This window comes from Netta rufina (genome assembly GCF_964035555.1).
Source record: "Netta rufina genome assembly, chromosome: 3".
Classification (NCBI taxonomy): domain Eukaryota; kingdom Metazoa; phylum Chordata; class Aves; order Anseriformes; family Anatidae; genus Netta; species Netta rufina.
The window spans coordinates 111,948,018-111,961,275 of NC_140125.1; the positions used below are offsets into that span (position 1 = coordinate 111,948,018).

The 13,258-nt window shown below is 40.0% G+C and overlaps 1 protein-coding gene across 2 annotated transcripts in view; it reads right to left on the reverse strand.

Annotated features, from left to right (window-relative positions):
• The window catches only part of LDAH (lipid droplet associated hydrolase), a 120,534-nt gene that overhangs the window by 35,032 nt on the left and 72,244 nt on the right, over positions 1-13,258 (reverse strand). For both annotated transcript variants that reach the window (XM_084284985.1, XM_084284986.1), the window contains one exon: positions 10-250. In XM_084284985.1, the coding sequence (XP_084141111.1) occupies positions 10-250 (241 nt within the window). The remainder of the gene's footprint in view (positions 1-9; positions 251-13,258) is intronic.

Here is a 13,258-nt window from a genome sequence, read left to right on the forward strand (position 1 = left end):
TGCACTCACCAATGCAATCCACGCTGAAGAGATTTACTGAGGTTGTTATAGAGGACTCGTCACAGGTTTTCATCCCTCGCAGAGCAAAGCGCACCAGGGAAGCTTTGACCCCCTCCGGCAAGAAGGAGAGCAGGTAGACGGGCATGTACAGGATGTACCGCAGCTTGCACAGCAGGGGTGTCATCAGCTTGCCTTGCGGGGACTGAGCCATGCGCTCTATGGTGGGAAACAGCAGCACGGAGCGCAGGACCTGTGGGGCCAAGAGAAAACCACTGTCAGCAGCGTCCCGCAGCACCACAGCACGACCTAGGAGGCAAAGTGGCAAACGGGGCCTGCTTGGGTCTGCCAGGTGCAGACACGTAGGCAGGCTTCGTGGCGTGCCCAGATGATTATTATTTTTTTAAAATGAGGCAAACAAGAAGCTGGTTATGACATGCTGGGTTCTACCGGTCAGAATGGGATGTGTTTAGCTGGGAAATAAGGTGCTGGGCAGGAGAGCCCAGCGGGCTGGCCCAGCAGGAGCTGGCCCCACAAGAGGGCAGCACACCGGAGCAGAGCGATATGGCAGCAAAGCACCTGGCTCTTTTAACTGCTTTCTCCGAGTAAAACAAACACATTTAAAAGTTTCCGCTGCTAAGACAGTATCTTTACAGTCTGAGAGCACACAGGTTTTCCGATTTGCAGTTCCACACAGGTATGCCTGGTCAGGGCAAAAGAATAAGCACGCAGCCCCCTCACTAAGGTGCATACAGTGGTACACACGACTGCTTTCTGCATACCAAATTGAAATAGATGTATTTTAAAACCAATACATTATCTTATTTGATGATAACAGAATATACTGCAGCCTTAAAACAGAACGAAATTAATTAAAAAAACATACCCACACTAAGAAAAAGCAAATTGATACTCCTACTCTCCGGTATATTTCTATGTTAATATCAAATATTATTAAAGAATACCTGCCACTTTTCCCTGGAAGTATAAACATACTAGAAGAATTCATATAGGAAAATGCCTTGAAGACACACAACTTCTGTACCTTGCAGAATTATCAAGAATGCAAAACATGAGAGATTCTAGATATTACATTTGCAGATAATTAGGCATAAATCACCGTGCTTTGTTGGAGACTCAGCATGAACAGAAAAAGATGCAGTTATACATGTCTGCTTACTGCATATATAATTTGACATAATACATAAATTAAATTAGCATTTAAAAAAATATTTTCAAATATTTGTCTTTACTCTCGAATCAGAGTCAGCTCCTGCATGCCATTGCACCTGTGTGCAGCACCATGCCCTCAGCAGCTCTCTGGGCAGAAGGCAAGGCATGCCATGATGGGATGCTCATGAAATCTGGGCATTGTAACACAGCAAACGGGAGTAATTCAGGAAATAGCAGTAACTTGCCGTGCTGCACTTTCTACAGTACTTTAAAAGCAGACTTTGAAAGTGTTATTTATATCGAATACAGAACTATTTTAAGAAATCCTTCTACTTTCCAGCTGATACTACTTTGGTTTTAGACAAAGAAAAATACATTCTCGGGGAAATCAGTCCTGGGCCTCTTTTTATTAAAGGCAACCAGCAGCTGAAGTATAGGAATGCAAGACTTGTACTAAATTATATGGTAGTTTCGTGATATTTCAGCTAGGAGCTGAACTCAAACTCTTGTGATCTAAAGCAGATTTGACCTGCGTTCCCAGGCACACATTAATCCTTTGACATTACAGTTTATAGATACAGGATTAGTTGCTTGGAGTGCTGTACTAACCACTGGGGGAAGTTGCTAAACCTTGGAGGCAAAAGAAAGACAAACCAAGAAAGCTGTTACAAAGCCCTCACATTCCTGCATTTTTAATGGCATACAAATTTAAAAGATGGTGGTAATGTAGAGGGTAATTTTATTTAATTTCTTTCTTTAATCTTTGGCAGACAATAACAAAGAAATTCAAAATTTATATTTTTCAAACACTTATCAGCTATTTCTTAGTTTACAGCTAGATTCCTGAGCCAGGATTTTGAAATGTGCATTTGCCTGCTGAATTGCTTAAAGATGTAGTTCAATTTCTTTGCAATACCACTGTGGATACAACAGACTTAACATATTTTATTATAATGACACAGATGTTTGTAAAAGCCATATGTAATAAGTGAATTAGAATTATACAGGTAAAATGAAGGAAAATAAAAAGATTCAAACACTCAACATCAGTTAAAATCATTTTTGTCTTGTCAAATGTGAGGATCTCATCTAGTTGCAATTTACACCAGCTGAAATCACATAGATGGCACACAATTATATTCACATTACAACTTCCAGAATTACTATATAACTGGTCATTCTGTAGATGGAGAGCATTATCTATTACAAAGCACCAGGTATTCACAGCTATGAATGCCACACTGTACATCATTAAGTAATGTGTAAAGGCAAATGACCCCTTTGTTTATGGAAATCCTTCTCACATGTAATTATAGAAATTTCTTGTGATAGCAATAAATCAAAATACAAAAAGTGTTACAGATAACTAGGGTGAGAAATCCAAATCTCCTGGTTCAAATTACCCCTGATTCAAAGGCTAGGGATATTTATTGGTTAAGCACTTGGGAAGGCAGAGAGCTGGCTAACCAGAAGCACTACTTACAGAGACTTGAATGGATCTGGGGACTTCTACAAGTCACCCAGTGAACCTACTGAAGGCAAACATGCCCCATTCCCATGATGATTTGCTGAGAACTGTATGTAGATTGTATCACTTACCCATTTTGTGCTTTGGTCAAACTGCTAAAAACAGTGCATATATTCCTACATTATACTGAAATTGTCACTGCTGATTGTTTTTACAATAGACAATATTTGTAAATTTTTTTATTTTTTTTTTTAACTTGCTTACTAGTTATTTACTTAAAATGATACTAAAGTGCAAGATTTCAGCCCCCAGGATAATGCCTACATTCACAGTTAAAGTTCAGGGCATAAGGCGTGTTTTTTCTTTTGTCTTGTCAGCAGGCAGCTTCTTCAATTTCCATTATCTACTTTTAACCCTTTACATTACATAGACCTTAAGACCTCAGCAGTTCAAGGGATGGTAATACGATGCAGCATCTCACAAATTTTTGTGGTTTAGATCTTGTTAACAACAAAAAAATGTAACATTACCCACTATTCTATTCCTTTTTGTCACTGTTTATATACTTTGGTGTCTAGAGCTATCAATTTTCAGGTACGTATGGTCTGCACAGCAAGTTCTACATGACAGAGAGATGAGAAAGTACTTACTTCAAAGGAAAAGTGAGTCCTCGAAAGAATGATGTTGACCAAGGAGCTTTGGTTAAGCAGGATCTCTAAATGAGTATGATTTGCTTCATGTCATCACTGCTTCATGCAAATATTGAAGAACAAAACACAGGCTTCCTCCAAACTACCTATGTTAAGAACTTACGCACATTCCTGTACTTCTTGGCTTTCTATCCAGATTTTAATCTATTTAAAACAAGATGGTGGTATAAAAGCTAAGAGCAGTCACAGAAAGAGGACATCCAATTTACTAACTCTGAAGGGAGCTCAGGCACTAGTCTGAATTCTAACATCCAGCATTTGCACTTATAAATCAGAAAAAAAATCCTACCTGTAAAGACATTCACTTTCTAGATGTGAGCATGTCAAGCATGAGACAGGACATCCACATTCACACAACTGCTATGACACTCAGTGGCCACTTTTTCCAAAGGAAACTGGAGCTGAAACTTGAGTCAGGACATCCACAAGCCCAGGACTCTGCCCAGAACAGGCTATACAGCAACAACTGAATCTACTCAAGTTTTTAGTGCATAATGGTTATTTCAACGGTTTGGGATTTGCAAAAAGAGTTGGAAATCTTTTGTTTTGATTACAATGAGAACAGAGAACAAAACATTAAACAATTAAATTTACAACAAATTGCTGTTTATCTCTGCACAATTTATTAGTCTTGACCACACAAACAAAGGATATTTGTAAAATGTTTAAACAGTTTCTATATAAAGACACTGAAAGTATGAAGATCAGATCCAGCCAAAAAAACAGACTAATATTTTTCATTAATGCCTTCAACTGAAAGAGCTGAAATACATTTGGCAGCTATGATTTCAAGTTTCAGTGGGTAATGCTACTTGTTTTAGGGATTGGTCAATGACAATATTGAGGATGTAACACCTCACAAATGGGTGCAATTTACAATCAGTATTCGAAAGAGTGACATGGTTTTCAGACCTGTTAACTCCTGTGAAGTCAATGAGAGGAGCTCAACACTTCAGAAATCAAGTAGTTTTGATTATGCATGGCTACAAACTCAGGCACCTGAGATTAAGTAGACATTTAAAATGAGCCAGGAGAGAGCTGTGCCACTTTGTTGCTTGCTCGTAATATATAATGCCATTTTACTAAGAGAAAAAAAATGGGGGAGAAGAGCAGGCAGGAAGTGAAAAGCCTGATATGAACGTCAGAAAGGAGTATGAGTCATTTTAAAGATCTTGTGTTTTTTATTTTTTGGTTTAGAAGAGACTCCAAGTAGATGAATCCATTAACTGCAGCCAGGCTTTGCTGGTCACATACCTTGGCTCTCAATGGACAGGTTGTCCCTGCCCATGACACCTCTTGAGCATGTTCAGATTTCTCTACTGCAGCTGTAAAATAATAAAAGTCTGACTCACTGAAGAAAATATTTCTCCTACACTACCAGAAACTAAAACTTCTTCAAAACTAACCTGCTGGTTCACTCTGCTTTAGTGGCACAATTGATGGTCACTGAAGGCTCGCTCTGACTTTTGAGTGGAGAACGTTTTGGAAAGCATTTGCTCCTGCTGAATAATCTGTTCTTTCCTCACTGGGGGTGTAGGAACGGTTAATACAATAACCACCAACAAAAAGAACTCAAGGTTTGGATTCCACGCCCGTTACGCAACTCGCAGCCCACAGCAACTCCAGAGATGAAATCAGCTGGCAGAAGCAGGAAGCAATCTATTATTTTTTATAAGCGAGCCATCGCGCTGACCCATGGTAAGTACCAAAGCATCCAAGTATGGCTCTGCAGCCACACACCCCTGACCCGTATCGATAGCACCAGGATGTGGAAAGGAGGCTTGATTTCATATCACAGGGCTGGGAAGAAAATAAGTGAGGAAGTTTTACTTTAAAATCCTTTGGAAAAAAAAAAAAAAAAAAAAAAACGAAGAAAAGTAAAAGCCGTTTCTCTGTCAAAAGTAACACTTCTTTTGATATATCTGGTTCATCCCATGTATTAGTTTATTATTCCTCTGTTGTGTTGGCAAAAGAAAAGCTATTATCTGTCAGGTGAAACCTAGTAAATTTTTCAAAGCTAACATAATGATGCACTTAATGATAATCTACAGTCTACCCTTGACACAGAGTGCCACATTAATCACAATTTCTTTTACTCAGTATGCAGAAACCTGTAGGCAAAACAACTCGGGTCAGGGAAGCGTACCCTGCTTTATTAACACAGCTGTGCTGAGAAGATTTCCAAGAAAACGCGCCGGACAAAACAGCCGGCATTTGCTTACACTTTCCTTGCACAAAACAGGACTTTCTAGGCTTGCCATCTCACTTTGCTCAGTCCCTTTTCTAAACACACTCCTCTATTCAGTTTTTCCTTTGCACACACTGTAAAAAAGAAATTATATTTTAAAATCTGTAAGAATTTCTCCTTCAACTGCTCATTTTGAGATGCCATTTTGTTTCTTGCATGAGCACGCTGTCTGTCACAGCTCGATATACACAAAACCAAATCATTTCAAGACAGAAAAAGAACGAAAGAATGTACAGAAGTTACAAAAAAACTATTTCACTCCTGGTGTGAAGCAATCCCATATGATGTGCACTTTCTTCTATTTTACCTTCTAGATGTCCTGTGATCCCAAATGAATGTTTGGGGATATTAAACATGCCACAGAACAAACATCTCAAACACAGTTGAAAAACAATACTACCCCTGGAAATTTCGAAGTGCTTTATGAGAATTAAGTCACCCAGAGACGTCTTACCATACTTTTTTTAAAGATGAATAAACTGAAATTCAAAGTTAGATGGCTCCACATACAAATTTATACTGTTAAGGCAGGAAGATTACAGAAAACTCTATAGCAATTCATAAACACCTTCTCCACTCTACTTTAGTAAAGGGTATTCAGGCTTTCATAATCTGAGAACAGATTGTTTCAACACTCTTGATCACAAGCCCTTCTGTTAGAGTTTTCACAGATTTACTCAGGATACGGCTGAGGACTGAGTTCTTCATGTGCACCAACAGAAGCAGGGCTCTGAATGCACCAGGAGAGTGCACAGACACACTAAGGTTGTATTGTTTCCAGCACTGAAAACACTGTGTGAATTTACTGATGTCGCTTACCATGGCGAGGTATAAAGACTGAAGTTTAGAATTTACTTCTGTAAAAGCTGCAGATACACAACAATTCCCTTGGAAGTATTGGATGTTTCAAACTTATTAAACCACTTCATACTATATGTACCGTATCTATAAAGTATGCCAAGACAAAAAATGCACGTTAGCACCATCATCAGAGCATGATGATTGCGACAGCACTGTGAAACTACACTGCTACCCTGTGTTCTAGGCTACCTCTGCCATTGAAGCAGATTAGCTATGTAATAACTTGCACTTTCAAATACAGATAAAGTTGTATAATGCTTTCCCATTGCTTTTTAGTCAAACAAAGTCTGCATTTGCATCAAGTGACCTTGATGTTGGACTGCTTAGAAATCAGAAACATACTCTGCATATGCTTGATGCTTGCAAAAATGGTCTTCAAATTACAGATGCAGTAGAAGAAGAAAAGCTAGAAGAATTTCATAATGGCTGCCACTACCTTTCTTTTGTAGCTAGATTTCAGTTTCCAGTGAATGTCAAACTTTCTCAGAATGCCAAACTGGCTTTCTGAGATCCAAACTGGTTATCTGTTTCAAGATAGTTAATGCAGTTTTTCCGAGCAGAAGTACAGAAAAAAAAAAAAGCAAACAAATGCAAAAAAACAATAGGAAGAAGCAGTACAATAACGAGGTTTTGTAAAGCTAAATTTGGTGTTTTAATTGCTCAGCTCATGGAACAAACTCAAAACTACTGCTATCTTTAAATATGCCCAGGAAAAACAATTCAGAACATGAACAAGTAGGAAAAAAGTTGGCAAGTAATACAGCTGAAGGGACACATGAGGAATCGTGAAGAGCTGATGATTTGCAAGTTTGCAATATGATACAGTGAGGAAAGCAAGAGAGAGAGAAGCTTAGCAGGTTAATGTTACATATAGTGAGGAAGAACATCACAAATGCCCGAGGAAGCTCTGTCTCCTTGGGAGACAAATAAGATTGTATTCTGTGCTCTACATCCTAAAAAGAAAGGTTTCAACCGAAAGCCAGCCACGAATAAAGCCTAAAATCAGTGAAGAACTTTGATGATAATTTTTTCTAAAGGAAGTTATGTTTATGTAGAGAAATATGAATAACTTGGCAAAATGGGAGCAAAGAGGGAATGGAGTGGTGGAACGTAACTACTGATTTTTAAGGGCTATAAATGTGAAGGATAAGAAAATATTTTGTGTGGGACCAGTGACACAAGTAGATGTGATGGAAACAAATAAAAATTCAAATGCGCCATGTTCTGAATTCACCTGACAACAGACTGTGCAGCCCACAGAGCAAACACATCAGGAAATGCATTTATGGTAAACAATTACTTTTGACTTTCTACTTTACCTTTTCCAGAGGAAAAAAAAAAAAAAAGAAACAAAAATGTTATTTGTAAAGTTTTTAACCCTTCTCTGAAAAATTAAGAATGAAACACGAAGTTGAGAACAATAGTCAAAAAAATTTCACTTTAATTAAAAGAATTCTGTTAAAGAAATGAACTGTTTTAAACATTCCAGCACAAGATGATCGCTAAACCCAGTCCACAGCCACTCTGCATTTCCTTGTTGTCTTACCATAACCCTCTAACAACCAATGACAACCAATGACAAATTTATGATGCTTTAGAAAAATACCCAACCCTTCAAAACGCACAATACAGCACAGGATGAGCACAGGATGAGAATATGGCAGCCTCACAGTACTATGACTGGCATGGGCCCCCTTTTCTGATATGGAAGTCATTAAATTAAAATATTCAGAAAATCCCAGGAATTTTTTTTTTTCTTTTTTAGCCACCAGAAAATGCTGCCAAAGAAAATCACAGAGATTAGTGCTGATGGAGAATTCCTTTCCTCCCATAATTTAGGTTCCTCATTATCCTTGTAGGCTTTCCCTCTACTTATTTCAGTCTGAATTCCTTTTTCTTGAACATGGTTGGCTAGAAATTACACAGCACAGTAGTATGAATGCTTTTCTGTCCTATAAGCTGTATTATGCCAAGCTAAAATGCGGGTGACTTCTCTCCACGGTGACATGTCATTCATCTTCATAAAATCACTGATGGAAATCCTTACCCCTCTACTGTGCACTTTGTTACTCCACTGAGAAAAGCAGACTTTTCTTAAACCCCACCTGTGCAAATATAACTCACAAGACGTATAAGAAACGGCAAATACACAGAATATGAAGATACCATTTTTAAGTCTCTCTCCCAAACACCCAAACTTTTAATTCTTACAATATGTGTCTGAGATGAGGCTGCCTCCTCAAAGTGCTGTGCTGACACGGCTGTCTTCACAGCCTTCTCCCTCTTGTTCCTTGGCAAGGTTGTCACTCAAAGGTCAAACTAGAGCCCCGTCAGCAAGAGCTGAGGCTGGGGAGAAGTAGTAGCCAAGCCCCAATCAATGTCTCCTCTAGAGATCTGCAAAGCAAAGCAACTTGAAATTCATAACATACTTTAACAAAACAATATTGCTTTCATATTGTGTTGCATCACACCCTCGGCTCAGGTTGGCTGTGTGACAAGGGCTGTTTCCTGTTGGAGGGCTGTTTTCTGTTTATCTTAGTCTGATGTCAGGGATGTCTCTGCCTCTTGGCATCTGATGTACTCTCCTTTGTTCATACTTAACCTCATGTTTTTATAGATAAAATTACTTTTGGTGTAGTCTTAACAGATTGACGTAGGGTTTGAATTCAATTCATATTCTGGATTTGAGCAAAACGGGCAAAATGAGAATTATCAGTGTGTGATAGAGAGAGAGAACACCCTTGTTTCTTTGGGACCACAGGTACAACCCTTGTAGATCCCTTCTCACATCTGTAAAACTTCATGACTATATGGACCTTAAGGGAGCTGGTCAACCTGTGTCAGACACATCTCCAACACTCTGAAATACAACAGAGATTTTAGAGATTTGGGGAATTTTGTTCTGAGAGCCTATTATTACAACAGGCTGGATTCAGTGTAACAGAAATCCAAACAACCATACAATTTTTACCTCAGTCTATTTCTGTTTGGACATACACATAAAGTATTAACTATATGGATTCTTCAGGAAACAGTATACATACATATATAAATACATATATGTGTTGTTTACAAATACTTCAAGAGCATTAACATCCTTCAAGATAAAAAGTAATGAAAGGTACAGATGATGCTGATATTTGTTTTGTGCACTTGTGCATAATCTTCACAATTTCACAGTATTTTGCTGTGATACTAACTGAGTTAAAGCATAAAGACCTATTAACTATTTTTTAAAGGAAAGATTAAACTGTTGTAAGGACAATGCTGTCCTTAGTGATATTAGACACATTCTTTTTTGTAAATTCCCTGTTAAATATATGTGAGCTGAACAACAGTTAATGAAATTTAAGGGTAAACCTCCTTTTTGAGTATGTTGATTCATAATTTCCCAGCCATCAGATTTCTTGTACCATCCCAAGTAGTGCAAGGTAACACAACAGATTATAGCAAACTCGCTTTTCCGTTTCCCCACCCTACAGACTCATTCACAAAGCCAAGTTTTTTCCTTACTTTTTCATGACTTAATCAGAAAAATATTAGAATCATAGAATCATAGAATATCCTGAGTTGGAAGGGACCCTTAAGGATCATCAAGTCCAACTCTTGACACCGCACAGGTCTACCCAAAAGTTCAGACCATGTGACTAAGTGCACAGTCCAATCTCTTCTTAAATTCAGCCAGGCTCGGTGCAGTGACCACTTCCCTGGGGAGCCTGTTCCAGTGTGCAACCACCCTCTCTGTGAAGAACCCCCTCCTGACGTCCAGCCTAAATTTCCCCTGCCTCAGCTTAACCCCGTTCCCGCGGGTCCTGTCACTAGTGTTAATGGAGAAAAGGTCTCCTGCCTCTCGACACCCCCTTACGAGGAAGTTGTAGACTGTGATGAGGTCTCCCCTCAGTCTCCTCTTCTCCAGGCTGAACAGGCCCAGTGACCTCAGCCGTTCCTCGTACGTCTTCCCCTCCAGGCCTTTCACCATCTTCGTAGCCCTCCTCTGGACACTTTCCAACAGTTTCATGTCCTTTTTATACTGTGGTGCCCAGAACTGCACACAGTACTCGAGGTGAGGCCGCACCAGCGCAGAGTAGAGCGGGACAATCACCTCCCTTGACCTACTAGCGATGCCATGCTTGATGCACCCCAGGACACGGTTGGCCCTCCTGGCTGCCAGGGCACACTGCTGGCTCATATTCAACTTGCTGTCTACCACGACCCCCAGATCCCTCTCTTCTAGGCTGCTCTCCAGCGTCTCATCGCCCAGTCTGTACATGCAGCCAGGGTTTCCCCGTACCAGGTGCAGGACCCGGCACTTGCTCTTATTGAACTTCATGCGGTTGGTGATCGCCCAGCTCTCCAACCTGTCCAGATCCCTCTGTAAGGCCTTTACGCCCTCATTTGAGTCCACAACTCCTCCAAGTTTGGTGTCATCAGCAAACTTGCTCAAAATACCCTCTATTCCTACATCCAGATCGTTTATAAAAATATTGAAAAGTACCGGCCCTAAAATGGAGCCTTGAGGGACCCCACTGGTGACCGCCCGCCAGCCTGACGCAGCCCCATTTACCATAACCCTTTGGGCCCTGCCCGTTAGCCAATTGCTCACCCATCGTATGATGTTTTTATTTAGCTGTATGGTGGACATTTTGTCCAGTAGGATCCTATGGGAAACCGTGTCAAAAGCCTTGCTGAAGTCCAAAAAAATCACATCAGCTGGTTTCCCTTGGTCCACCATACGGGTGATCTTATCATAAAAGGAAATCAGGTTAGTTAGGCAGGACCTACCCTTCACAAACCCATGCTGGCTGGGACCAATGACTGCTCTGTCCCCCAGGTGCGCCTCAATAAGTCCGAGAACCAACTTCTCCATGATTTTACCAGGCACTGACGTGAGACTGACAGGCCTGTAATTGCTAGGGTCTTCTTTCTGACCCTTCTTGAAAATTGGCACAACATTTGCCAGCTTCCAGTCTACCGGGACCTCTCCAAATTCCCAGGATCGTTGAAAAATAATTGAAAGAGGTTCCGCGATGACATCCGCCAGCTCTTTCAGCACCCGGGGATGAATCCCATCCGGACCCATGGACTTGTAGGGATCCAGGTGGAGTAGCAAATCCCGCACACGTTCAGGGTCAGTTGGGAGTTTGTCATCCCCACCGTCCCGGTCCTCCAGCTCAGGGCACCCTCGGTCCCGAAGCCCATCATCGGCATTGAAGACAGAGGCAAAGAAGGCGTTAAGCGTCTCTGCTTTGCCTACGTCATCGTCTGTGAGGAACACAGACGATGTTAGAAATTGTTAGAATTGTTAGAATTGTTAGAAACAACTTAAGGAGCATGGCTTGCTTTCATATTCTGTCCCTGGTATATTTTTTGCCTGAGGTATGTCACCATTTCTGGGAGAAGTTAGTCTAAGGCATTCTTTTAGCTGTAGCACAAACACCAGCCAAGAATAGCCATGCTATTCCTTACTAATGAAATGCAGGAGCAAAACGAATACACCAATGCACCTTGTGGGCACCTAACCTGTGTTGTACTTTTACAGACTATTCTGGAAAAAGAAGATGGGAATAATTTAAGGTATAAATAGATGCTAAGTCTTAGCTGATGCTGCTCAATGGTAGGAAAACACACAAACTCAACTTTCCAGCTGATGGAAAGTGTCAGAACTCCCCCACGTAAACAAACAGAAGTACAGCCAATTTGTTGGCTGCTGCAGAAATTATCCTCAACTCAGCAGTGCATCTAGTACTGTTTTATTTCTTCTCTATGTAGCAAAAATAGAAGAATTTAGCAGGAAAAGCAATTAGTAGGATGCCTTGAAATAGAAGTCAATCTATCTGCTCCACACCATTTTAAATATTGTTTTCTCTCAGTCTGTTGGTCTATTACTCTTTATATTCAACATATACAGTATTACAATAAAATTTACTATGCCTTCTTTCAACTTCTAAATTTGACCCGTGGTGTTCAAATATATACAGTGCATATGCTTTTCAAATGAATGAAAACTTAGGTTTATTTTTTTTACTATTTGCTTTCAGATTCTACCTGATGATATAAATAGCAAGCAATATTCTCAGCTGTTTGAAATGCTCTACAGCGATCATAAGGCTTTCCATGTCCTGGCACTGTCTCTACTTAACATACACTATTCAATTTTATTTGAACTATGTCTTTAATACCTCAAGCCTCCAGTGCTTCCTGGCAGTTCCACCTGGATGGAAGCAAAATTCAAGGACCAGCATTTTTTTAATGAATTTGTATTTCAAATGCTGTAGTCTTCAGTGCAACGATGAACACAGTGCTGCGTACGATGATCACATCCAAACATATGTAGGCCTGAGTGTCATTTGCAGCAAGGTGAGGTGCGAATAAATTCATGCTTACTTCAAGGCCACTTTCCATTGACTTAGTATAAATTTGATTCTGGGCCCTATATAGTGGAAACCTATGACTGAACTCATTGCACCAGCTATATGAAGAGTCCTTTTAAAATGTGAATTGCGTTCAGGCTTCTACAGTATTAATTTGCATAAAATTATTGGGAGTATACTAAAACCTGTTCTGCAAAGTTTAATAATGGCAGCACTAAAAGGGCATGAAAATAACTCAGGGTATATTTTTCAATGGAAAGCAAGTGAGAGGCATGGAAATCTTGACATTATGTAACTTCAGCTGCTAAGAGTAAGAAATTATCTTTGCCATCAGTGTAGCTGTTCACAAGTTTAATAACTGGAGAGTCCTAAAGAGTCCAGTAGCCCAGTGAATGCTTCAGGTCCTATGTGATTCCACCTACTGTAAGGC